This window comes from Aquarana catesbeiana, linkage group LG02 (genome assembly GCF_042186555.1).
Source record: "Aquarana catesbeiana isolate 2022-GZ linkage group LG02, ASM4218655v1, whole genome shotgun sequence".
Taxonomy (NCBI): domain Eukaryota; kingdom Metazoa; phylum Chordata; class Amphibia; order Anura; family Ranidae; genus Aquarana; species Aquarana catesbeiana.
Genome location: NC_133325.1, coordinates 734289106 through 734316921, shown reverse-complemented (window position 1 = coordinate 734316921; position 27816 = coordinate 734289106). Strand labels below are relative to the sequence as shown.

At 42.7% G+C, this 27816-nt stretch overlaps 1 protein-coding gene across 1 annotated transcript in view; it reads left to right on the top strand.

Moving 5' to 3' along the window:
- TMPRSS15 (transmembrane serine protease 15) overlaps window positions 1–27816 on the top strand; it is a 615681-nt gene that overhangs the window by 465599 nt on the left and 122266 nt on the right. Inside the window, exon 19 of the mRNA XM_073617070.1 lies at window positions 22528–22623. Within this exon, the coding sequence (XP_073473171.1) occupies window positions 22528–22623 (96 nt within the window). The remainder of the gene's footprint in view (window positions 1–22527; window positions 22624–27816) is intronic.

Genomic DNA, 27816 nt, shown 5'->3' with positions numbered 1-27816 from the left:
CGGATTGACCTTGACTCTGCCTACTGTCTCCTTGCCCTTGAACCTCAGCCTGTGACCTGGACTTGCCTTGTGTCTCCCAGACACCATACCTCAGCCTGTATTGGAATATCCAGTTCTTCTGTGTTTGACCCTCAGCCTGGTTCTAGACTTTCTGCTTACCTTGCTCCAGTGTGCCATCTCATCTGCCAATCTCTGCACAGCTGCTCATCCCTGCCAAAACTACCACTTCAGTCTTCACTTGCCTGCTGGGTAGCCTGTGCCTCTTTGTGCCATCCACTCCCTGTCTCACCTCCAGGGGGCGGACTGTGCTTAGTCGCAAGGGTGAACCGCTCTCGACATCTCGGCCTCGGTAAGTACGTTTCTGACAGCTGTTTTGCTTCAATTGTCAGTGTAGAATATTAGTTTAGTGTCAGTCTAGGGATAGTGTGAGTGTAGTGAGGAGGACCATCATTCAGCTTTTCATAGTGTGCAGCTAGAGTAGGGACAGCTCAGATAGTTTCAGTGTAGTGTAGTGAGACCATGTCAGTAATCTTGACATTAGTATATAGCTAGAGTAGGGACAGTTCAGATAGCGTCAGTGTAGTGACGGTTGAACACCATCTATTTGACTGCATTACTGCCAGTTTAACGCCCTATCATATTGCGTGCGTGACTGACAGTTTAACGCCATATAGTTTTGCGTGCGTTACTGCCAGTTTAACGTCATATTGTATCTCGTGCGTTACTGCCAGTTTAACGCCATATAGTTTTGCGTGCGTTACTGTCAGTTTAATGCCATATAGTTTTGTGTGCGTTACTGCCAGTTTAACACCAAATAGTTTTGTGTGCGTTACTGCCAGTTTAACACCAAATAGTTTTGTGTGCGTTACTGCCAGTTTAACGCCATATAGTTTTGCATGCGTTACTGCCAGTTTAACGCCATATAGTTCTGTGTGCGTTACTACAAGTTTAAAGCCATATAGTTTTGTGCGTTACTGCCAGTTTAACGCCATATAGTTTTGCGTGCGTTACTGTCAGTTTAATGCCATATAGTTATGTGTGCGTTACTGCCAGTTTAACACCATATAGTTTTGCGTGCGTTACTGCCAGTTTAACGCCATATAGTTCTGTGTGCATTACTACAAGTTTAACGCCATATAGATTTGTGCGTCACTGTACGTTTGGCGCATTATATTGCAGTATATTATATTGTATCCGTGGAGTGTGTCTGTGTAGTGTGAGTACTCAAATTAAAGGGCACCAAACACCTCTTTACATTGATTAACATGCATCTACGTACAGATTCCAACTTCTCCTTTACATTTGCTTATAAGCACCGCCCCCTCCCTCCCAATAATGTCTGGGAGAACAACAAGGAGAGGCAGACGTTTCCTTGGCACTGTAAGGGGGCCAGCAACAAATGTGTCCACAGGCAAAGGTGGACGTGGTGGTCAGTCCTCAGGCAGGGCACAATTTCCTCTGTTTAGTGGGTTTGCCTGTGCTATCCAGCCACAGCATGCAGAGGAGGTGGTGGACTGGCTTACTAAACCTTCCTTTGGGTTTGGAAAAAATTAGCATAATGAACTAAGAAATGGGCAATCCGACTAATGCCCAGTACACACAATGAGATGTCCGTTTTTCTTTTGCATGCTAATCTCAGATTGAATCTGATGAGTTTGCTAAAGTCACGAAAATTCGCTTACGACAGAACAAAAATTCCAAAGTGATGTCATGTTTGGTAATGCATTTGTATTGCATTTTTGAACAACAGCTGTACTGATTAAACTAAAATTGTACGATCTAGCATCGTACAAATACATTTTTTCATGCATGTCTGATCAAATAATATTGGATGAACTGTCCTGATCGGCTCTCGAAAGCTCTGTACTAACGATCAGATTATTGTACGATCGCTCCGAAATCTGTATTTTTCGTACGATTTTCTGATCATGTGTACCATGCATAAATCCCCTACTAAAAGGCCTGTACTTGCTTTTATCAATAGGAAAAAAAAATAAGCTTGAAAAGAAAAAAGTTGCTCAACACAGTGGCAGGCACAGCTATATGACCCTTTATAAATTGTGCCAAAACATAGGGGTTGATTTACTAAAGGCAAAGAGACTGTTCACTTTGCCAAGTGCAGCTGCTCCAGAGCTTAGTAGATGAGTAGAAGCTCTGCTGACTTCCATCATCCAATCATGTGCATGCAAAAAATGCAATTTTTTAAATTTTCCTTTCATATAATTGTGTATTCTTTGCAAAGAGAACCTTTACCTGATTTACCAAGCCCTGGAGCAACTGCACTTTGCAAAGTGCACAGTGTATTTGCCTTTAGTAAATCAACCCTATAGCCTCTCAGAAACTGCCCTCTGCTTTCCATTGAAATTGAAACTGTGGCCAGACTATAGTCATTCACATATTTATAGCCCTGTTTATACATTATGAATAGGCAATAAAGAAACAATTAAAACAAGCCCTCACTGACATCTTTAGCTGCAGACATCAATTTATCTGTAATGAGAAAAACATGTTCTGCACTATCTATCTATAATCAAACACTTATATATCAAGAATCTAATAATGAATTGCAAACATGAATATTCTTGCTAAAGTACTAATAAAGTCATTACAAAATGTGTGTCCATATCATTCCCTTGAAACCATCACAAACACAGTTAATAAAATGTGATAAGAAATCATAAAGCCTCATACACACTGGATGTTATAAAAACGTCAGTGGCGTTAGCTGTAGAAAGCTGTAGGGGCGCATGCGCGAGGCTTTACATGGCAGACGCTTCTCTGTAAAGCTCCGCACTCCCCGCTGCACACTCGGGACTCATACGCTCAACTGAACCGGCATTCCAGCTTCCTTTTTCCAGGGATCGCCTCTCCACACACCAGTGCTTCCTCCGGTATGGTTTTAACAGGGAATCGAGACAAGACAAAGCCAAAACCCATTAAAGAAGCGCTGGCCCGCGCTTCCTCCAAGATGGTGGCGAAGGCCCGGGCCCTGTCTGAACAATCGGCCTCCTCTCCTGCCCGTTCTGACATGCTAGAGAGCGAGGAAGAGATTGACATACAGTCTAACCCAGGAGGTTCCCCTTCTATTCCGCAGACAGGTATGTCTCAATTTGCTTTCATAAGACTAATGGAATCAATGCTTCATAAGGCCCTTAAGACAACATCAGGCCAGATCACTAATAGCCTGACACGAGAAATTCGTGAGATAGGCCAACGCACAGCAGATCTAGAAACTAAGGTCGATGACATGGAGTTAACTTTACAAGAGCAAGCCCAGGAGCAAATAGCCCTCCGTGAGGAAAACTCCATGCTTTTATCTCGCCTAGAGGATGCAGAAAATCGCTCCCGCAGGTCCAACCTGCGCTTCCGAGGTATACCGGAGACGATTGATGATTTACAATCATTTACCACAGCGTTATTCCTGGAACTGGCGCCCTCCATACCTATCGAACGCCTCGAGTTTGATAGAATCCACAGGGCGCTCACCCGTCGCCAGACTGATGGACCACCATGGGACATTATTGTCAAGCCGCACGAAAGAACAGCTACTAACAGCAGCCCGCAATAAGAACTCCCTTCAGTTCCAGAGCCACACATATCAATTGTTCTCCGATCTAGCACCCCTTACCATTGCAAAGCGCCGTGCTATGAAACCCCAACTGCAGATATTGCTACAGCACCAGCTTAAGTACACATGGCGGTTTCCATTTGCCCTGCAGTTCTCCTTCCAAGGGCAGCAACACACCTGCACTACTCCAGATTCGCTACAACGGCTGTTGGAATCGTTTCACCTGTCACCCCAGGCACGCCAGTCAGAAACATCACTTCCACGTACACCAGCTAGATCAGCCTCCCAGCTGTACACCATGACCCCAAAGCAAAGTAATTCTGACCCAACATCAATCCGGAAAGGAACCCCAGCCCGATCATCTGGAAATTATTACCCTAGCCCGAAATCTCAAGCCCTTCGCTGAACACAAGGAAACTGTTTTACTTTTATTATCTCTTTTTTGCATACAGGTTCTCGGTTGCATTCGCAGTAACTGATCTCAAACTACAGCAAGAGGACTTCTTAGCGACCGAGACCTGCTGGACGACAACCGTCGGTTATGTTCACTCCGCATCCTGAACGTTTTTTCTTCAGGGCTCCCAGGCCCCCTAGGGTCTGTTCAGCTTCAGTTGTTTTATTGCTTTTTTGTTTTATTGTTCTATTTTTGTAATGTTCTGTTACTTACCTAAATAATGCAATTGTATGCTGTACACGTTTAATTACATTTAATCAGGCCCACATTTAGTGAGCCAGATTAACTCCGCTACCTTGCCATTCCCACTCTAGAGCTTTAGCGATATAGCAGTTATATTCTCTTTATATCTTGACTAGTACATCGTTCACACCTGGTATAATCCACTAGACCCTTCCCCATATCCCCCTCCCTCATTTCCCCCTACTCTCCTCCCCCCATCACCCCTCTCCCTTCTCCCCTTCCTCCCTCCCCTCCCCCTTCCCTCCCCCCATCCTTCCCCCCCATGACCACCCCCCCCTTCCCCTCTCCCCGTTCCCTCATAGCCCCTCTACATTTATTTTTTATCGGAATGGCGCCAGCGGAACATTCACGTACGCACCTTTCAGTTTCTTAAACACAATACTCCTTTTGTTTTTACCTCTTTTTTTGATACCCTAATGGTATCTGCAGAATTAAAGTTTTAGGTTTTAAATTGATTCTATTATCCCCGTTTGCGGCGGGGAGCAGTCATTGCTCTCTCCCTCTATGGTACACCCGCTCTCTGACTAGTTTCCTGGTCGCAGGGCTGGTGCACTCTTTAGTCGGGCATTACTGATCCATTACCTCCCCACCAGGAAGATATCTCAGTATTTTGCCCTACACCTCATGTTCTCCCTTCCCTTCTTCCCCCTCTCCTATTTCTCCTATCCCACACTATTACTTTTTCTCTTCCCCTTCGTCGGTTGGCTTGCACGGGCCCTGTGCCCTCTGATAATAGCTCCCCATGAGCCCATTAATGGCCCCGCTTATTATACTAACCTTAAATGTTAAGGGACTTAACTCTCCACATAAGCGGGTGAAAGCCTTTCAAACGTTTACATCTCTAAAAGCCAGTGTAGTAGCTCTCCAGGAAACCCACTTCTCTATACGCCAAACCCCGAGCTTTTTTAGTTCTAAATATCCACAGGTATTCACTGCCTCAGCGGGCACAAAACATAAATGGGTCTTGCTGGCCTTCCATCACACCATGCCATTCACCCCTTTGCCTGAAATAAAAGACCCGGAGGGTCGCTACCTAATTCTAGTGGGATTATTGCAAGACATAACAACAAATTTTGTTTCCTATTATGCTCCCAATACAAACCCAAACCCCTTTTTCTCACATTTATTACAGGTTGTGAAAACACACTGTAAAGGAACTTTGTTCCTGTGTGGCGATTCCAACTCTGTACTGCAGCCACACATAGATAAGTCACCCTATGCCCCTGAGCATTACACCCCCTCTACGCAATTCCGTAGACAAATACAAAAGGCCTCCCTCTTAGACACATGGAGAGAATCCAACCCCACAAAGAAAAACTATACATTTTACTTACACCCCCATAAATCCTTCTCCAGGATTGATCACATCTTTATTTCTATAGCATCCGCTCCACTCCTGCTTCACTCACATATCCAGCCAATCACCTCAGCATCATCTTTAATACCGCAAGCTACCCACAGAACATGGTGCATGAATGATTCTCTTCTAACCAATCAGTCATACTGTCTGGATATCCAGGTAGCCCTCAAGGACTATCTTACACAAAACGCCACCCCGGACATTTCCCCCATACTGCTCTGGGAGGCACATAAACCAGTAATACGAGGCACATGTATCTCAGTTGCGTCACATCTCAATAGAGATAGAATTCTCAAACTACAGCAACTTGAGTCAGAATAACACAATAGTTTTTTCCAATTCCAATCCAGTCCAATTGAAGCACATAAAATAACTTTAGAAAAAACTAAACTTGAATTAGACATACTTCTAGCTGATGCGGCGGATAAGGTTATTCGCAGATCCAATCACATGATCTACACCAAAGCAAATAAACCAGATACCTATCTGGCTTTAAGCCTTTGTAGGCCAGATCGTGTTTGTGTTCCCATCAGACTCAGATTGGCTAAAGACGCGATTACTAGTAATCCGATCAAGGTACTCTCAGAGTTCCGTAAACAGTTGGCAAATCTCTATGAGACTAAAGCAACGTTTCCTTTGTGTCAGGCAGAGAAGCTTTTCCATAATTTGCCTATTCCTACACTATCAGATGCCAATCATGAGTTAATGGAAAGTACGATCACAACCGAGGAAGTCTTATCAGCCATCAAGACACTCAAACCCCATAAGCGTCCGGGCCCGGGCAGCCTCCCTAGTCTCTATTATAAAAAATTTGCTACAGAACTAGCCCCCCTCCTCACCAATACTTTTAACGCCATACTCAGACAGCACTCCTTTGTTAGAGACACATTGACGGCGCTCATATCTATGATCCCTAAGCCAAACACGGATAATACATTGTGGTCTAATTACAGACCAATTTCACTCTTAAATGTGGACATAAAGATCCTGGCCAAAATTTTAGCCCTACGCCTTAATCCTATTATTGGAGGACTGATACATAAGGATCAAGTAGGTTTTATACCTAAACGACAAGCGAGCAATAACATTAGACGTGTGATCCTCCTACAGCACTTAGCCCGCTCTTGTAAAATTCTGATCCATCTCCTCTCCCTAGACATGGAAGGCTTTTGATACAGTCTCTTGGCCCTATCTATTTTATATCCTCCAACGTTGGGGCTTCGGCCCTCATTTTCTTGGCTGGATCAATGCTCTATACAACCACCCACGGGCATACGTGCATTATTCGGGGTTTTGTTCAGAACCCTTCCCTATTTCTTGAGGAACCAGACAGGGCTGCCCCTTATCCCCCCTGTTATTTGCTCTCGTGATCGAACCTTTAGCGGCCCTGATCAGAGCTAACCCTGACATCCGAGGTTTAGAGGTAGCTTCACCCTCACACAAATTGTGTCTCTTTGCTGATGATGCACTAATGTTTATTACGTCGCCTCATACTACCCTACCAAACCTAATGAACATCTTAGATAAGTTTGCTCTGGTCTCCAGGTTAGAAGTCAACCAAACAAATTCAAAAGCTCTCAATGTGTCTCTACCACAAGCTGATCTTGTAATGCTGCGCCAAAATTTTCCTTTTCACTGGTCCTCCACATCTATACCCTATCTAGGGATTAAATTGACCAATGACCCATTAAATCTGTTCCAATCCAATTTTCTCCCAATGCTAACCCAACTATCTTCTCTACTTAATTCCTGGCTACCTTTATGCGTCTCCTGGCTCGGACGTATTGCTGCTGTGAAAATGTTACCAAAATTACTGTACTTATACAGAGTACTCCCTATCTTGGTCCCCCATTACTACCATAGGATCATACAAAACAGAGTCTTTAAATACATCTGGGGCCCCATACGGCCCAGAGTTGTGAGACCGGTTCTACTCCGTAATAAGCTCAGCGAAGGCCTTGGTATACCCAACTTTTTACACTATTATCATGCGGCCCGACTGGCCCAGTCTATTCTATACCATTCTAAATCTGAAATACCACTCTGGGTTAGCCTTGAGGCCATTGACCTTCACCCAATTACTGTAACCAATTTGTTATGGCTCCCCCCTACAGCGCGGGGCCCTATAACCAATCCAATAACGTAGCATACACTTAAACTCTGGGATAGGTTGAAGACCCCCTTCAAATTGATTTCCCCACACTCCTTTCTAGGCCACCCTCAATTCTATCCAGCATACACAGAACCAGCCTCATTTCAAGCCTGGGCCCAGGCGGGTCTGACTTGCATATGTGACCTAATTAATGTTGACACTATAAAATCGTTTCCAAATATCCAGGCACAAGCACAGCTCCCTAGCAGAGAGTGCTTCCGCTATCTTCAAATTGCACATTTTGCACAAACAACCATAAAATCTAGCTCTGGGCTGGATACTCTAACTGAATACAAAAATATGTGCGACTCAGACCCGCACGCCCCAGGTGCTATCTCTCGTCTTTATGCCCACCTCACATCGTCATCCTCAAGCCTTTCCACCTACGTGCAGCGATGGTTAAGGGACTTAAATATAAATCTCGAGGCAGACGATTGGATGACCATTTGGACCAACACAAACAACTCATCCCAAAATGTTGTTGCCTCAGAGGCAAAATACAAAGTGCTAATGCGCTGGTATCTAGTCCCAACTAGAATCGCTAAATTTCTACCCGAATTTCCCCCGAATTGCTTCAGGGGTTGTGGGGACAGAGGAACACACGTGCACATCTGGTGGACATGCCCACTGGTGCAACGCTTTTGGGCAACAACATTCCAAATGGCCTCTACCCTCCACCAAATCACCCTAGATCCTAACCCAGCTGTAGCCCTACTTTAACTTTATTCCGAAAGATTACACCAGAGCACAACTCCGCCTCCTCCTTCACTTATTTACCGCAGCCAAGCAAATGATTTCTAAGGCCTGGAAGACACCCACTCTTATAGGGCGTACACACGGTCGGACTTTGTTCGGACATTCCGACAACAAAATCCTAGGATTTTTTCCGACGGATGTTGGCTCAAACTTGTTTTGTCTACACACGGTCGCACAAAGTTGTCGGAAAATCCGATCGTTCTAAACGCGGTGACGTAAAACACGTACGTCGGGACTTTAAACGGGGCAGTGGCCAATAGCTTTCATCTCTTTATTTATTCTGAGCATGCGTGGCACTTTGTCCGTCGGATTTGTGTACACACAATCGGAATTTCCGACAACGGATTTTGTTGTCGGAAAATTTTATCTCCTGCTGTCCAACTTTGTGTGTCGGAAAATCCGATGGAAAATGTCCGATGGAGCCCACACACGGTCGGAATTTCCGACAACACGCTCCGATCGGACATTTTCCATCGGAAAATCCGACCGTGTGTACGGGGCATAAGTATGGCTGAAATGAAGAATAGGATCACTCAAGCAATGATACACAGTAAAATTGAAGTGAAAATCCTAGATAAGGTCCCCCGGCACTCCAAAACCTGGCAACCATGGTTTGAGCACTTTTTTCCCACTGATATAGACGAACATCTTTTGGAACTCTGAGATGGTCCTATCGTCAACCTAGGACTTTTGAACTCGCACCTGTGCCCGTGCAACCCGACTGGCCTATTCCCCCCACTCCACTAATCCTCAATCCCTTCTTTCAGATCTTCTCCTCTCTGCTCTCCCTCTTCCCCCCTTATTCTCCCCTCTTATTTCCCTTTAATAACTACTGGTAGTGTACTCTGTCTCATAAGATGGTCCCGGCGGCTCTCTTGCCCGAATCCATAGGGGACCGCCGGCACCCCAATATATCTAATTTAGGGACCCTGCTCCCTCTTACTGTTCGCATTTTCGGCTAAAGCTAGTCAATGTGTTATCTGACAGAGTATCCATCTCTTGTAATATTTCCTATCCTTCTTTATACCATCGTTATACTGTTCAACTGTGATATGCACTGTTTAATATTCATACTATACCTAGCACTGAAATGTATGTAACAGTTGCTTGTTAATTACCAATAAAATATTTGAAAAGAAAAGAAAGCTGTAGCTGTAGCCCTAGTTCACATTGGAGCGATTTGGCATGTCAAATTACCTTCGGAATCGGTGCGACGCCGCATTTGCGGCACCGCATGGATTACAAAAAGCAGTTTCTGTACTACTTTTGGCGACTTTGGGGTGCTATTTCCATTGACATCTGTGCAGCAACCCGCACAGATGTCTCTGAAATCACCCCCAAAGTCGGGACTGACATTCGGGAATGAAATTAACTTTCATTCCCACTGTCAGTGTGAACCAGGGCTAAGCCCAGGCTCACACTGAGCTGCGGGAATGAAGCCGTGCCAGCTGAACTCGCACGATTTCACCCCTGCATGTCAGTCTCGATTTCAGCTGCGATTTCAAAGACATCTGCACAGGCTTCTGCACAGATGTCAATGTAAATCGCAGCCCGAAATCGCAAAAAGTAGTACAGAAACTACTTTTTGAAATTGGTGCAGGGCCGCAGATGTGGCATTGCACCGATTAGGACGGTGCCATTGTCGATTTCACATGTCAAATCGCATGTCAACATGCTCCAGTGTGAACCAGGGCTAAGAGTGAGTTTTCCAGTGTTTTTGCAGTAGCGTTTTTCTGTGTTTTTTAGCGTTTTTTGGAATTTTTTTACCTGTAGCATTTTTTTTAGCTTTTTTTAGCAAAAGTATACGCCCTAAAAGCTTATGGCTCAAAAACACTCATAAACAGCGAATAGCCGCGTTTTTCAGCGTTTTTTTAGCATTTTCCAGCTTTTATCAGAGTTAGAGTATTTTTACAGCTGAAAAACTCCTATCAAAACCCACTAGTTCTGGGGGTTTTTTTCCAGCCAGAAAACGCCCCTGCCAAAAACTGCTGATGACAGCCTATGTGTGCATGGACACATAGAATAACATGCTGGGAAGTTTACTGGCTACAGAAAAAAAAACATCTGAAGCCAAAAACAGCAGCTGTAAAAAACGTCCAGTGTGCATAAGTCCCAAAAAAGTGAAACAAGCAATTTTGAGCGTGTAACAAGTCCACCCTTCCATTGTGATAAGAGGTTGCTCCACCAGAAAAACCTCCACCAACCCCCAAAGGGCAAATGCTCACATTCAATAATTGACCTCCACTACAAAAGTCAAGCTTTAGATTTGTCAAGCACAAGGACTCAGGAGAGACTTATGCCGTGTACACACGATCGGACTTTCCGCCAACAAAACTGTGGATTTTTTGTTCGAAGGTTGTTGGCTCAAACTTGTCTTGCATACACACGGTCACACAAATGTTGGTCAACAATTACGAATGTGGGAACACAGTGACGTACAAGACTTATGATGAGCCGAGAAAAAGGAAGTTCAATAGCCAGTGCGGCTCCTTCTGTTTGATTCCGAGTATGCGTGAACTTGTGCGCGGACTTGTGTACACACGATTGGACTTTCTGACAACAAAGTTTTGTTGGCGGAAAATGTGAGAACCTTCTATCAAACATTTGTTGGCAGAAAGTTCAACAGCAAATGTTTGATGGAGCATATACACGGTCAGACTTTCTGACAACAAGCTCACATCCAACATTTCCCATTGGAAAATTTGACAGTGTGTACGTGGCATAAGACCAAAATCAAAGAACTACTATCTTCACCAGAGCAGCCTGTATTTTGTATAGCTCAGAGTGTTAGCTCTGTGGAAAGCCCAGCTACTCTTCTGCCTCAGGTAGTCCCACATCCAGGAAGAGCTTAGATCTTTCAACACCTTTCAAGCTCAGATAAGAGAAAAAAGACCATACTGCCCACCATAGTAAAAACACTTTATTAAAAGCTAAAATGCAGTCACATGTATGGCAAAAAAAGCTCTCCTCTCAGTTAAAAAAAACTCTGATCACAAGTAGTGCTGCTCAGGAGCATAAAAACCCAAAGCTGTGATAGAAAGCCCAGCTCCCTCCAGCTCACGTGTGTGTTCTATTCAGGATCACTGTGACTACACCCAATGCATTTCACCACAGATGATGTGATCAGGTGCACACCCAACGTCATCATTGTTACGCACCCAAGATTGTTTCACTTAATTGGGACTTCTTTACGATTTATTATCATATTTTTAACTGTGTTTGTGATAATTTTATTTGAATGATACGGATACATACACTATATTACCGAAAGTATTGCCTAACTTTACACGAACTTTAATGGCATCCCAGTCTTAGTATTTAGGGTTCAAGATTGAGTTAGCCCACCCTTTGCAGCTATAACAGCTTCAACTTTTAGGGAAGGCTGTCCACAAGGTTTAGAAGTGTGTCTATGGGAATGATTGACCATTCTTCCAGAAAGTGCATTTGGGAGGTCAGTGAAATTGTCCAAAATGTCTTGGTATGCTATATTGGAACTAAGGGGCCAAGCCCAACCCCTGAAAAACAACCCCATGCCATAACCCCCCTCCACCAAATGACTTGGACCAATGCACAAAGAAAGGTCCATAAAGATTTGGATGAGCAAGTTTGGGGTGGAGCAACTTGTCTGGCCTGCACAGAGTCCTGACTAGGCATGGGTTTTATGTTCGGGTCCAACATGAGTTGGACTCGAACATTGGCTGTTCGCCTGTTCGCCAAATAGCGAACAATTTGGGGTGTTCACAGCAAATTCTAAAACCGCAGAACACCCTTTAAAAGTCTATCGGAGAAATCAAAAGTGGTAATTTTAAAGGTTAATATGCAAGTTATTGTCATAAAAAGTGTTTGGGGACCTGGGTCCCGCCCCAGGGGACATGTATCAATGCAAAAAAAAGTTTTAAAAACAGATGTGTTTTCGGGAACAGTGATTTTTAATAACGCTTAAAGTGAAACAATAAAAGTGTAATATTCCTTTAAATTTCGAACCTGGGGGGTGTCTATAGTATGCCTGTAAAGGGGTGCATGTTTCCCATGTTTAGAACAGTCTGACAGCAAAATGACATTTCTAAAGGAAAAAAAGTAATTTAAAACTACTCGCGGCTATAATGAATTGTCGGTCCGGCAATACACATAAAAGTTAATTGATAAAAACAACATGGGATTCCCCCACAGGGGAACCCCGAACCAAAATAAAAAAAAAAAATGCGTGGAGTTCCCCCTAAATTCCATACCAGGCCCTTCAGGTCTGGTATGGATATTAAGGGGAACCCCATGGCAAAATTGAAAAAAAATGGACCCTTCAGGTCTGGTATGGATTTTAAGGGTAATCCCGCGCCAACATTTTTTTAAAAAATGGCGTGGGGTCTCCCCAAAAATCCATACCAGACCCTTATCCGAGCACGCAACCTGGCAGGCCGCAGGAAAAGAGGTGGGATGAGAGAGCGTTCCCTCCTGAACCGTATCAAGCCACATGCCCTCAACATTGGGAGGGTGCTTTGGGGTAGCCCCCCAAAGCACCTTGTCTCCATGTTGATGGGGAGAAGGGCCTCATCCCCACAACCCTTGCCCGGTGGTTGTGGGGGTCTGCGGTCGGGGGGCTTATCAACAAGGGGACCCCCAGATCCCGCCCCCCTATTTGAAATGGTAACGGGTACATTGTACCCGTACCATTTCACAAAAAGTGTGAAAATGGTAAAAAAAACAGCACACACTGTGGGAGAAGTCCTTTATTAAAACATAAAAAAATTAAAACTGTCCCACGTAGTCCATTCACCTCCGCCGACGGACCGAAAAAGGTGGCAGCTCTTTTAAAACTGTGGGTGGGACCACACGGTGTCATCGCCAGGTGACTCCGCCCCCCTCTGATGCATGGGGACATCCCTATGGCTTCCCCCGTAGAGTCAGTGGGGGGCAGACCGGCTAGCATTATTAAAATCACTGCTCCCGAAAAAACAACCGTTTTTAAAACTTTTTTTTGCATTGATACATGTCCCCTGGGGCAGGACCCGGGTCACCAAACCCTTTTTAAGACAATAACTTGCATATAAGCCTTTAAAATTAGCACTTTGGATTTTTCATGTTCGTGTCCCATAGACTTTACCGGTGTTCTCGTGTTTGAACAAGTTTTTTGCCTGTTCGCATGTTCTGGTGCAAACAAAACGGGGGGGGGGGTGGTGTTTGGCCCATCCCTAGTCCTGACCTCAACCCGATAGAACACTTTTGGGATGAATTTGAGTGGACACTGTGAGCCAGGCCTTCTTGTCCACATCAGTGCCTGACCTCACAATGCGCTTCTGGAAGAATTGTCAAACATTCCCATAGACACACTCCTAGACCTTGTGGACAGCCTTCCCAGATAAGTTGGAGCTGTTATAACTACAAAGGGTGGGCCAACTCAATATTGAATCTTACAGACTAATGCCCCGTACACACGGTCGGATTTTCTGACGGAAAATGTGTGATAGGACCTTGTTGTCGGAAATTCCGACCGTGTGTAGGCTCCATCACACATTTTCCATCGGATTTTCCGACATACAAAGTTTGAGAGCAGGATATAAAATTTTCCGACAACAAAATCCGTTGTCGGAAATTCCGATCATGTGTACACAAATCCGACGGACAAAGTGCCACGCATGCTCAGAATAAATAAAGAGATGAAAGCTATTGGCCACTGCCCCGTTTATAGTCCCGACGTACGTGTTTTACGTCACCGCGTTTAGAACGATCGGGTTTTCCGACAACTTTGTGTGACCGTGTGTATGCAAGACAAGTTTGAGCCAACATCCATCGGAAAAAATCCTAGGATTTTGTTGTCGGAATGTCTGAACAAAGTCCGACCGTGTGTACGGGGCATAAGACTGGGATGCCATTAAAGTTCATGTGCGTGTAAAGGCAGGCATCTCAATACTTTTGGTAATATAGTGTATTTTGTCATGACTTTATTAGTGCTTTAACAAGCATATTCACCTTTGAAATTGTGTGTGATGATAGAGAGATAGTGCAGCACTTTTTTTATTCTTTTCCATTTGTTCATGCAACTTTGTTCTTTTACGGGCTAGTGCTCAAATTTATTTCTATACACAAATTCATGTATAAAGTTTCTCAGTAGATTTATCAGTGTCTTGGTAGCAGGTTTTTTTATGTTTACATAAGAAGACTGATAGGTCACTGTTGGAAGAGGGAGAGCAGCGAGATAAAGCTTTTGAATGTCAATAGTATGCCACAGTTATACATAAAAGCCAGGCTTTCATTTATACTAATGTATTTACAACCCCAATTACAAAAAAAGTTGGGACGCTGTGTAAAATCTACATAAAAGCAGAATGCAATGTTTTACAAATCTCATAAACCCATCATTTATTTACAATAAAAAAGAGAAAACACATCAAATGTTTAAACTCAGAAAATGTACCATTTTAAAAAGAAGATAAGGTAATTTTGAAATTTGATGGCAGAAACACGTCTCAAAAAAACTGGGACAGGGCAACATAAAGCAAAGTTTCTTATTAAGTTTAGTTTATACTAAGTTTAGTAAGTGGTACTAACAAGGAAAAGCTGGAAGGACATATTGCAACAAATTAGGTTATTTGGCAACAGGTCAGTAACTTGATTGGGTATAAAAAGAACATCTTAAAAAGTGAGAGTGTCTCAGAAGTAAGGATGGGCAGAGGTTCAGCAATTAGTAAAAAGCTGCGTCTAAAAATTGTCAAACAATTTCTGAATAATGTTCTTCAACATAAAATTACAAAGACTTTAAATACATCATCTACAGTACATAATATTATCAAACGATCCAGAAAATCTGGAGAAATCTCTGTGCGCAAGGGACAAGGCCGAAATGCAATACTGGATGCCCATGATCTTTAGGCCCCCAAACGGCACTGCATTAAAAGCAAGCATGATTCTGTGATAGACATCACTGCATGGGCTCAGGAATACTTACAAAAATCATTGTCTGTGAAAACAGTTCACCATGCCATCCAAAAATGCAAGTTAAAACTCTTTCACACAAAGAAGAAACCATTTCTGAACATAATCCAGAAATTCTGCTGTGAGGGATGCAGTGTCAGCCCCCAGCCACCTTCACCAACTTGTGACAAATGGCTGATTAAACTCACACTGTAATGTCACTGACCTTCTCAGCCTCACCTTGCACAAAGATTTTCCAGCTCAAGGACCACAATCACATGCCAAGAGTCTGAGAGTCATTTTTGCTAGGTTTGATAAACTTAGCAATTAACCCTTCTTACCCCAAATCAGTCACTGCCACCAGATACTTTTATTGTAAAATATCAAACATTTACAATATTCGCAATAAAATTATGACTTTAAATAAACGCCTGTAATACACACTGTCACCAAACACAGGTATATCCAGGAATTTAAAAATACAAATCTATTGCGCAGCGCTTAACTAAGTAAACATTCATATAGATCAAACAAAAGTTCATAAGAAATCAAAATGATGACCCTGGAGTGTATATTGGTAGATAGAGATAGCCGTCACCAACACCCGATCATACTGAATATTACCTTAAAATAAAGATGTATGCACAGTGGGTAACCCGATAATAATCCCAACGATCCTCAGCTGCAAGGGGATTCGTTCATCCAAAGCAGAGTATGCTGATCCCAGTATACAGATATGGATGTCAGTTCTAAAGTAAACTCCACCAATGACCACCAGGAAAGGCAATAGAGGGTCCTCACCGCAGCAATGATACTCTCAAATATGAAGAGAAGAATATTCATTGTGCAGACATCAAGTAAATTTAGACCCTGCATATTTTAACAGGACAATGCTAAACCGCATATTGCATGTATGGCATAGCTTTGTAGTAGAAGAGTCCAGGTGCTTAACTGGCCTGCCTGCAGTCCAGACCTTTCATCAACTGAAAATATTTGGTGCATCTTGAGACAAAAATAAGAAAAGGAAGACTCAGGACTAAGCAGTTAGAATCCTCTATCAGGCAAGAATGGGACAACTTTCCTCTACCAAAACTCCAGCCACTGGTCTCCTCAGTTCACAGACTTTTACAGAGCGTTGTTAAAAGAAGATAGGATGCTACATCATAGTAAACATGTCCTGGCCCCAACTTTTTTATTTCAAATATTTTTTATTTGAGTATAAGAAATACAGTAACAATTAAATTCAGTCAGGATATGTTTTGACTTATATTAACGTATGGTTACAGAAGTATTATTACTGCATAATATCTGTTTAACAAATATGTATTGTATATCATACAGGTATAGTAGGCTTTTGAAAATTCTACATGAGTAAACTACCTCTTGAACATGTTAGAGATTTATATATTACAAATGAACTGTAACAAGTGGGGAAAGGGATAAGGATAAACTAGGGGAAAGAAAGGGGAAGAAAGAAACTTACATCCAATTGCTTCAGCCTGCAATCCATAGTCTGTGCTTTTTGGAACCTATAAAGTATAATGATTTGGTTTATGCTTCTCTGTGAAATTCTCGCCATATATGCCATTGTTCATAGAATTTAGGAAGACATCCCTGTATGCCATTATTTGCTCTAGGGCATATGATTCTGAAACAAGATTTATTACTTCACCAACATTTGGGGTGAAATTGAACTTCCATTTTCGCATGAGTATCAAACGTGCAGCATTTAGTATATGCATGACCACACTTTTAAGGTCACACGGAAATTTTTCAATTTCAATACTTAGGATAGCCATCTTAATATTGGGTCGACTTATAAACCCTGTCTGGCCCCAATTTTTATGAGACACGTTGCTGCCATCAATTTCAAAATTACTTTTTTTCTTTTTTTTTTAGATGGTACATTTTCCCAGTTTAAGCATTTGATATGTTTTCTATTTTCTATTGTGATTGAAATATGGGTTTATGAAATTTTCAAATCATTGCATTGTGTTTTCATGTAGGTTTTACACGTCACAATTTTAGTGGAATTGGCATTGTAAAAAAATAGTCCCCCCGGCAGCTAAAAAAAGTTACAAAGCTGTCCCCTGCAGGCCCACCATCAGTTCAATGTCATTCAACCCACTTCCTGTGAATGCAGTGTAACATGGAATCACCCAAGGAGGGCAGTCACCATTCTGCCCTTGGACTCACATGGTAAGTCCATCATGTGAGTCCATTATTACTAATGAGAACAGTAATAAAGTCATTACATCGATGAAGCACCATTGTGCTTCAGTGATCAGTGGTAGGTTGGTGAGAAGAGAAAGAGCGTTCATTGAAAGGCTCGTCGACAGCTGAAAAAAAAGGGTAAGTATAATAAAAAACATATATAATCAACACAAATAATATTATTTCCTGGGGGAAATCCATTGATGACAGGGCAGGACTGGAGGGTGGGAGGGCGGTGTTGGGCATTAAATCTTCTATGGAAATGAAGACCACCTCATGACACAATCCACATGTTCATTGTAAAACAGCTCACATACAACCCAATAATTTTAAAGCTAATGACTGCACTGATTGCTTTTATAATTTTTTTTTAGCAGTTTATTTAAGCACACATGCTTTTACAACAAAATAAAATGATGGCAATAATTTTGTTTCTGCCAAACAGCTGATAATCCCGAAATATTTTTTTTTTTTAAAGAAATTGCCTACTTATATAAATAATACAGTACATCATGTAAAGTCATATAGCTAAATGCTTCTAAAATCTGTCTGTGTGTAATCTCTAAGCCTCAAATCTGACATATTACAGTTTTAGAGTAAATGTCAAGCAGACTTACTGCTTATTAACTAGGAAAAATAGTGGACATTCTATTTGAATCAAACATATATTTTTTTTATACCTGAGATTATGTGCGTCTGGGTGGTATTATCTTCAAGAGCTGCACTGGATCAGGATTAGTGACATGTCAGAGCTCCCAGACAAATTCCCTTTCTGCAGAGTGAGATGTTAGTTTGCATAAATTTTACTGCTGGAAAAAAGAAATAGCTGAACGTATCTGGCTTAGCATGGGTTAACTACGTCTTTTCAGAGCCTGCGTACCTCCTAGATGAGCCCTCACCCTCTGGTAATTAGGAAAACTTTTCTGGTATTTTTTTAAATACCTTTGAAATGTTAATGAAAACTTTTGCCATGTTAATGGTAAAATATATTTTCAAATTATATTCGGAGTACAGTTTAATTAGTCTATAACAAGTCCTAGTTTCTCTGGGACATAAACAGCTATTTCTAAAGGAGCGGGTCAAACATGTAATTTTCATTTTAGCGATTGAATATCACAGAAATTGTGACTTTAGTCATGTTTCTTTTCTACTTTTCTGGTTATGGATCAAGGCAAGGTTCATACCTCTGTCAGGGTTTTATTATTGTCTGTCTTCATTTTCTTCTTACGTCATGTCCTGATGACTGTCATAGCTGGGGCAGAAAGTGAGAGGGAATACCATCATTGACATGACAACAGGAAATAAAGGGACATCTCCACCAATGGGGACATGGACAGCATAAATCCCGACAAATGATCTAACCCTTTCCATACTATCCAAAGCAAAGAAAATGGTTTGATTAAAGTTCCATTTTAAAACAATAAAGACCCCCTTGAGTCTGGAAGGAAAGAAGTTTAAAGTGAGTGTAAACTCTCACCTTGTAAAACAACCCATTCAGTTTAACCTCTTATGGACCTCCCCACACAGATATGGCCCTCCTGCACAAAATCACGTACCTGTACATCATTTCCTGCACTGGGTCTGGATCACGAACCGCCAGCGACCCCCTCCCGCTGTGATTGGACACAGCGGGAGCCAATCAGCTGGTCTGGCGGACCCGATGTCAGCCAGGACCTGCCGATCGTTCTCAGGAGAGACAGAATGGCGTTCTGCCTATGTAAACAAGAGGGGAAGATGGAGATCTTGTGTTTCTGTTAAGCAGAAACACGGATCTCTGTCTTCCACCAGTCAAAGCATCCCCATACACAATTAGCAAGCACTCCCTAGGAGCACTTTCAACCCTTTGATCGCCCCTGATGTTAACCCCTTCCCTGCCAGTGTTGTTAGTACAGTGGCAGTGCATTTTTTTTTTAGCACTGATTACTGTATTAGTGTCACTGATCCCAAAAAGTGTCAAAAGTGTCAGTTAGGTGTCCGATTTGTCTGCCACAATGTCGCAGTCCAGCTAAAAAATCGCTGTTTACTAGTAAAAAAAAAATAATAAATAAAAATTCAATAAATATATCCCATGGTTTGTAGATGCTATAACTTTTGCGCAAACCAATTAATATACGCTTATTGGGATTTTTTTTACCAAAAATATGTAGCAGAATACATATTGGGCTAAACTGATGAAGAAATTAGATTTTGTTACATTTTTTTATTAGATATGTTTTATAGTATAAAGTAAAAAAATTTTTTTTTTTTTCAAAATTGTCAGTCTTTTTGTTTATAGCGCAAAAAATAAAAACCGCAGAGGCAATCAAATACCACCAAAAGAAATCTCTATTTGTGGGGAATAAAGAAGATTAATTTTATTTGGGTACAGCTTCGCACGACCACGCAATTGTCAGTTAAAGTAACTCAGTGCCATATTACAAAAAAATGGCCTGGTCATGAAGGGGGGTAAACCTTCTAGGGCTGACATGGTTAAAATAGAAATGATAAGCAAAACATTTTTGTGTAGATATAAAAAAAAATAAAATAAAATAAAATAAAAAGTATAAATACCCTTTTTCCCCCCTTTTTTATAAGTGATCACATTCCCTCTGTTCTCAGCTGCATAAGAGCTGGGGGGAGGAAAAGCAGCAGCACAATGAGCTTCCCAGGGAATGGCTGTGCAATGGGGGAGTGTCAGGACAAGTCTGATCATTGGAGCAAAACACAATGAGTTCCCAGCACAGCTAGAAAACTGACCACTGTGTGTTCTCCTACCTAGCATGGTCAGTTTTTTATAGGAAAGCAGAGGGACTAGCAGGAACACCAGGGATTTTGCACAAAGGAAGCAATACAAAGAGAACAAGATACTTTTTTATACAAGTACATGCTACATATCAGGAATATGAAGTGTTGGGATAACAAACGCTTTAAGCTCCATATGAAAAAAGGGATCTTTATTGTAAGAGATGTGTAGAATAGCCACAGAAGTTGGTCCCAGCAGAATCAGTTAAATGCTTCAAAGTGTTAAATGTTTATCTATGGTCGGCTTATGGTTTATATCAGACAAAGGGATCTGCAAAGCAACCTGCTCTGCAGTGCTGTCCCTTTAGATTAATTATAATGTTTTTGGAACCCTTTGTCATGCATCAAATATGTATCTGTAAAACTAGATTGTATAAAGTGACTAATAAAACAACTAGTAAAAAATACAATAACACAAAGCAGTATAATTCAAAGTTTGTGTCCAGAAAAATCTGATTATTTAGCCCAAACCATGCACCCTTCTAAAGAACCATTTTTTTCTTACCCCCATCCTGTAAGGGGAAGATCCTTAATACTTGGCTCTACCCAGGGCAAGTAGGAGGAATCTGCAGGGCTATGTTTCAAAGTCATGCCCTACAGAACTAGTGAGGGCTCTAAGGAGGATATCAGTTATCCAGCACACAGTTAGACAGCTGGGGTAACCAGTTTCCTCAACAGGAAATTATGCTAGAACATTTATCAGGTAGCGAAGAAGCAGCACAACAATAAACCTGGGACAACTGCTTATTTTTCTTGTTATATTTGCCTGGGCAACATTTTTTCTAGCATTATATTAGGCCCAGGTAGGAAAATGTATAAAGGAAGTGTCTGCCCAAAAAGCAACCTTCAGATGAACTATCCGCCTCTTTATCTGGTTCTAGCAGCATTAAAGCGCATGTTAACCCAAAATAATAAAAAAATTGGTCCTGCTCTTTTAAAGCATGTTATATGACACAGTGCTTGTCCTGTGTCATTTGGACCCCTGTGACACCTAAAAAACCTGGCTGATCCTGCCAGTTTCTCCCCACCCTTATGAAAACTGACCACGGTAATCACGGCTGCTGAGCCCTGACACCGTGGTCAGTTTGCATGCCTCTGTCACCTGCAGCCCTGCTGTCCTCCTTCTCCCTCCCCTCCCTGCCTCTCGGCTCCTGTGTCAAGGTCCGCCCCCGCCCCCCTGCTGCTGTAATAACATGATTTATTGTATATAATCTACTCTGTCTTACCATGATATGTCCCCCTGTGTGTGTGCTGTATAAAAATAAAAGCTGTATATACGTTATCTGTGAGCGCTGAACAGTGGTCACGTGACGTGTTGCATCTCTCTGGTTCTCGCCTCCTCTCCTCCTCCCCTCCTCCTCCTGCCCTCCAGACTGACATCAGCGGGGGAATCTCGGCCCCTCCCACTGCATCTGTGAGACGGGCAGAGAAGAGATGCATCGCATCATGTGACCACTGATCAGCGCTCACAGATAAGGTTTATACAGCTTTTTTGGTTTTTATACAACACACACACAGGGGGATATATCATTATAAGGCAGAGCGGATTATTTAAAGTACATGATGTGGGTTAACAAACCCTTTAAAGTGGTTGCAGATGCTCAACGTTTTTACCTTCATGCATTCTATGGAGCTCAGGAGCGAGCCTGCTTGGGTGCTCCCATAGCAAGCTGCTTTCTATGGGGGTACTCGGCCGGAGGGAGGGGCCAGGAGCGCCACGAGGGGACCTGAGAAGAGGTTGCAGGTTTTGTTTGTTATTTTTTTTTTTTAATATAACTTTAAATTGGGATAAGTGACTATTAGGCAGCACAGACAACTTCTCTGGCAGACCTTCCCCCTCAGTAAGCAATCTACAATATATCTGTATTATTTCACTAAAATTAGGTTCAGACACATTATTTCCCACCATTCATTGCAGCCACAGATTCATTTAGGACTATTCGCTTTTTTTTGTAACTAATTACAATACATAATACATCACTGTGCTACTTTTGCTCTTTTGTTATGCTTGTTTTTTCTTTCTTTTTTTTTCTTTTTTATATATTGCATACATTTTATATCATGTAATAAAAATAATGTTTGTTCTACTCTAGAAATGTGAACGTAGCATCACCTGTACTGTCAAGCTCAACCGGGCCATTTGCAATGTTAGTGCAAGCTACTGATGGTAATCTGGGTCTTCAGCTAAGGTAAGGACCTTAACATGTAATAAAATAAAGTCTCACAATTGCTTATATCAGTAATATAAGAGCTGGGAATATTACAAAATTCATAACAGTGATTTATTGCATAGATGTGTTTATTCAGTGGTGTGCTCTATTATTATGGGCAAATGCACTGCTATCTTTGTATGAGTAGGAATAAGCTATGTGAAGATGTCATTTACTTATTACAAAGATGGTCGATACAGATTTTGCCATCGTTTTTCAACAACATGAAAAAATGTCAGTTTTTGATAACCAGCATGAAAAATATTGGAATAAAATGTGTGCACTTTTCCTAAAAAATAGAGAAACCCATAAAACGATTCTTTTATTCTATCTTGTAACTATTTCTATATTTTCTATAGAGTACATGTCTTCTATTCATCTTTTATATTTCAGCCATTTATCCCTATGTTCTTTCTTTTTTCTTATTCATGACCTATTTTGGGGATATAAGAAGAATCATAATCTAGCAGCCTTTTGAAGCTGATTTTTCCTCCCTTCTAAGTATCTGCTTTAGTAAATTGGCATCCCACGGAATGTATTTAGGAACAATGCTGACTGTCTGTTCTAGTTAATCACGAATAAAGGAATAATACACATCATTCTGAATATTCAGAATTTGCATACTTTATTGCTTGCATATTTTATCTGGAATTGCATTTGACTTACAAATCAAGTAAAAGATATAAATAAATGTATTGCACTTGTAAATTAAATGTTCAGATTGTGTTTTCCTCCATGAGTTTTTTTTTTTTTTATAAGAAAAATTCAAGCGTGCAGTGGACTAAGATATATATATAACGGAAAATTTATATCAAATACTTACCGTAATTTTCCTTTCCTGATAGGCTCCATGGCAGCATACGTGTGGGTAGGCTCCGCCTCCATAACTACCCAATAGGACCCCCTCTCCCATAAATCTTTGCTCTAGGCTGCTATCCATGTTCCGTAACTAGCCTACTCCAGACATTTTGGGAGGGACTCCTGCTGCCATGGAGCCTATCAGGAAAGGAAAATTACGGTAAGTATTTGATATAAATTTTCCGTTTTCCTGACAGGCTCCATGGCAGCATACGTGTGGGAAATAACTCGCCCAAAAATACACACGGGCGGGCAAAAATGTTTGAGCAAAGAAACCAAATTTATTTTACATTGTCAGCCGACAATACTTGTAAACCAAAATTAATAGATGACAGAGCCGCAGGCTCAACACAATAATGAGAAACAAATGTGTTTATAGAAGACCAGGAAGCCGCTCTACAAATGATTTCAGGCGCGACATGCCTTGAAGCTGCCCACGAGGTCGAGATACTTCTGGTCGAATGAGCCGTCACTGCCTCTGGAGGAGCCAAGCCCTTTGCCTTGTATGCCCTCTGAATGGTCTGCACAATCCAAGAAGAGATTGATCTGACCGAAGCTCGCTTTCCTTTGTTTTTGCCATGAAGAAGAACGAAGAGGAATTCCGTTTGTCTGAATGGACTTGTGACCTCCAGATATTGCTTTAGAGTGTAGCCTACGTCAAGTGGATGAACATCCTGATCGTCCGATGATCTGAAAGTAGGAAGTACAATCTCTTGATTTTCATGAAAGACTGAGGTCACTTTAGGGTTTGACCCAAGCATGGGAATCAACACTACCCTATCTGGAAAAAAGGTTAGGAAAGGTTCTTCTGAGCCTAAATTTCTAATCTCTGATACTCTTTTAGCCGACGTCACGGCTACTAAGAAGGTGGTCTTGAGCGTGAGATCTCTCATGGAAAGAGGTTTGTCAGGATCTGATCCGAGATTGGAGAGAAAATCCAAGACAATAGGAAGGTCCCATTTGGGGAACCTAGGTCTTCTCTGAGGTTTAAGCCTGATAGCTCCTTTAAAAAATTGACGGACTAATGTATGATTAGCCCACGATACTCCTGTGAAGGCCGAGATGGCTGAAACTTGCACTCTTAGTGAGCTGACTGCTAAAGATAGGTCCAGCCCTGATTGGAGAAAACTTAGAATGTCTTCTACTGCTGGAGACTTACACGGATTTGACCGGGAAGACATGTGATCAGAGAATTTAGACCATATCCGTTCATATACTCTGTTCGTACTTCCCCTCCGGGCACTAAGAAGAGTTGGAATAGCTTCTTCCGGACAGCCTAGGGATTCAAGCCTTTCCCTCTCAAGAACCACACCCTGAGGTGTAGGCAAGATGGGCATGGGTGTAACCTCGAGCCTTGCGACAGTAGATCCGGCCTGAGAGGAAGGGGAACTGGGTCTTGATAACTCAGGAGTGATAACAGAGGAAACCAAGGCCTGTTGGGCCAGAAAGGAATCACTGCAATGATCTCCACCTTCTCTTTTCTGAGCCTCCGGAGGAATTGCAGAATCACCGGTACCGGAGGGAAGGCATAAGCCTTCTGAAACTTCCAACGCTCTGAGAGAGCATCTATCCCGTAAGCCTGAGGGTCTCTGAACCTCGAATAATATCTGGGCATCTTGTGATTGCATGGAGAAGCAAATAGATCGACCTCTGGAAGTACTCCCAGGGTCAGAAGCCACTCGAACACCTCTCTGTGGAGAGACCACTCGTTGTTGTCCATTTGTACTCTCGAGAGGAAGTCTGCCTGTACATTCTGGACCCCCGGAATGTAAACTGCCGAGATGTTGGACAAATATTTCTGAGCCCAGCTCATTATTGGCTCTACTTCCTGTAGCAGCGACCAGCTGCGGGTTCCACCTTGCTTCTTTATGTAAGCCACCGCGGTTGTATTGTCCAACCTTAGCATCACAGATGAACCTTCTATTAGGTGACGAAATGACAGGAGTGCCTGAAAGGCGGCCTTCAGCTCCAGGATGTTGGAGACAATCCCCCGAGCGGAAAAACCCCATCGGCCTTGCGCCACTTCTGAAAGGCAGTGAGCGCCCCAACCTCGACTGCTGGCATCCGAGGTTAACGTGACCCATGAGATGGGCATGATTAAATGGTGATTGCGCAGATTCTTCCCTTGAAGCCACCAAAGAAGAGACGTCCTCATGGATGACGTAAGGTGTATGCGCTGGACTTGGCTGGAAGAATCCCATTGCTGAAGGAACCCTTTTTGGAAGGGTCGTGTATGCCATTGGGCCCACTTCACCATAGGAATGGTAGCTGTCATTGTGCCAATTACTTTCAGGCATTGGAGAGCTGAGAGGTGAGACGACGCTAGGGCTGCGTGTATTCTGTCCCGAATCACTCCAATCTTCTCCTCTGGAAGGGAGATGGTGCCTTCCAATGTGTTGAAGTGAGCCCCTAGAAACACCAGAGATTGTGTTGGCTCTAAATGGCTCTTCTCTAGATTCAGAAGCCACCCGAATTCCTGCAAGGTGGAGATGACTAAGCTCCTGTGCTCTAACAGTTGATCTTCGTTCTGAGCTAGGAGAAGTAGGTCGTCTAAATAGTGGTGGAGACGAACCCCTTTGATACGGAGTAGAGCCACAACTGACAACAGGACCTTTGAGAAGACCCGAGGTGACGTTGTTAGGCCGAAGGGTAGACATGTAAACTGCAGATGTTGATTGCCTACCGCAAAGCGGAGGTACTGCTGAAATTCTGTTGCAACTGGCACATGAAAGTATGCATCTTTCAGATCGATTGAAATCATCCAATCTCCCAGATGTATTGAGTGTTGGATCGTAATTAAAGATTCCATTTTGAATTTTTCTTTTCGGATAAAAGAATTGAGATGTGTCAAATCTATTACTGGCCTCCATGTACCGTTTTTCTTCTGTATCATGAACAGAGGAGAATACATGCCTTTGCCTTGTTCGTCTTCTGGAACAGGGACGGCTGCGCCTTGATCCAATAAACAGCTCACGTAGGTTAATAGGACCTGCTTTTTCTCTTCTGAACCTGGAAGAGCTGTGGGAACAAATCTGAGTCTTGGGGTATTGCTGAAAACCCACTTGTGACCGGAGGAGACCGTCTTGACGGTCCAGTAATCTCGAATTGAGGCCGCCCAGACATGCCCGAAGTGGCGAAGACGAGCCCCCACCTGGCATGCCTGAGCGGGCCCAATCTCAAAAGGACTTTGTGGCGTCCTGGTTACCAGAGGAACCCCCTTTTACGGGTTTCTTGAAAGAAGACTGCCTGGCTTTCCAGGATCTAGAGAACTCCCGACCAGGTCTGTAGCTGCGCGCATCCCTAGCGCGATCAGAGTTTTGTCTTCTAGGAAAATTGCGTTTCTGATTTTGTAGGCGTCTGTCTTGAGGGAGGAAACCAGACTTCCCACCTGTGGCCCGGGTTATGGCACTATCGAGTTTATTGCCGAACAGTGAAGAACCTTCAAACGGAATTCGGCACCAAGCTTGCTTGGAAGCTGGGTCTGCCAACCACGGACGGAGCCATAGGGCACGACGAGCTGAAACAGCTGCCAACATAACCCGGGACATCAGGCGGATGACATCAATAGATGCCTCCCCAAGAAAAGCTGATGCCAGCCTGATCTCTTGGATAGGAGAATCTTTAGCTGTTTCAGTAGAGATACCTCTTAAGAACTCATCCACATTATCAGACCAAGATTCCAAAGCTTTGGAAACTGCAGCTATTGCAAGTACTGGCTTACATGCCATTCCTGACGTCAGGTAGATCTTCTTTAAATCTGCATCAATTCGCCTTTCCAAAGGATCTTTAAAAGATACAGTGTCTTCCAAGGGAAGCGTTACATATCTTGCTAGTCTCATTAAAGCCGCATCCACTAATGGGGCTGATTCAAGGTGCTTTACTTCCTCTTCCTTGAAAGGATATAGTTTCGAGACCTTTGACTGCATGGAACTTTTCTTGTCCATTTTGCTCCATTCTTCAGAAATGACCTCACCTAGCTCAGAGAGAAAAGGAAAATATTGTCGCTCCTTATTGAGCTGCTTAAAAAACTTCCTCTGTTTTGGGGGGGAAGTAACTGGATCTTCCCACTTCAGGGCCTCCTTTACTGCCTTTACCAAAGAAGGAACTAAAGCGTACTCAAACCCCACGCCAGGATCTTCCAGATCCGATTCGCTGTCTGAAACAGGAGCAGAAGGGTGACTTGGTTGGGAGGAATCCCATGTCTCATGCACAGAACCTTCGCCCACTGGAGGGCATAATGGGTCTGATGGGGAATCACGGGGGTGCTGGGCTTCTCTCTCCTGTAGAGATTCTTTCACAACCCGCCTAACCATA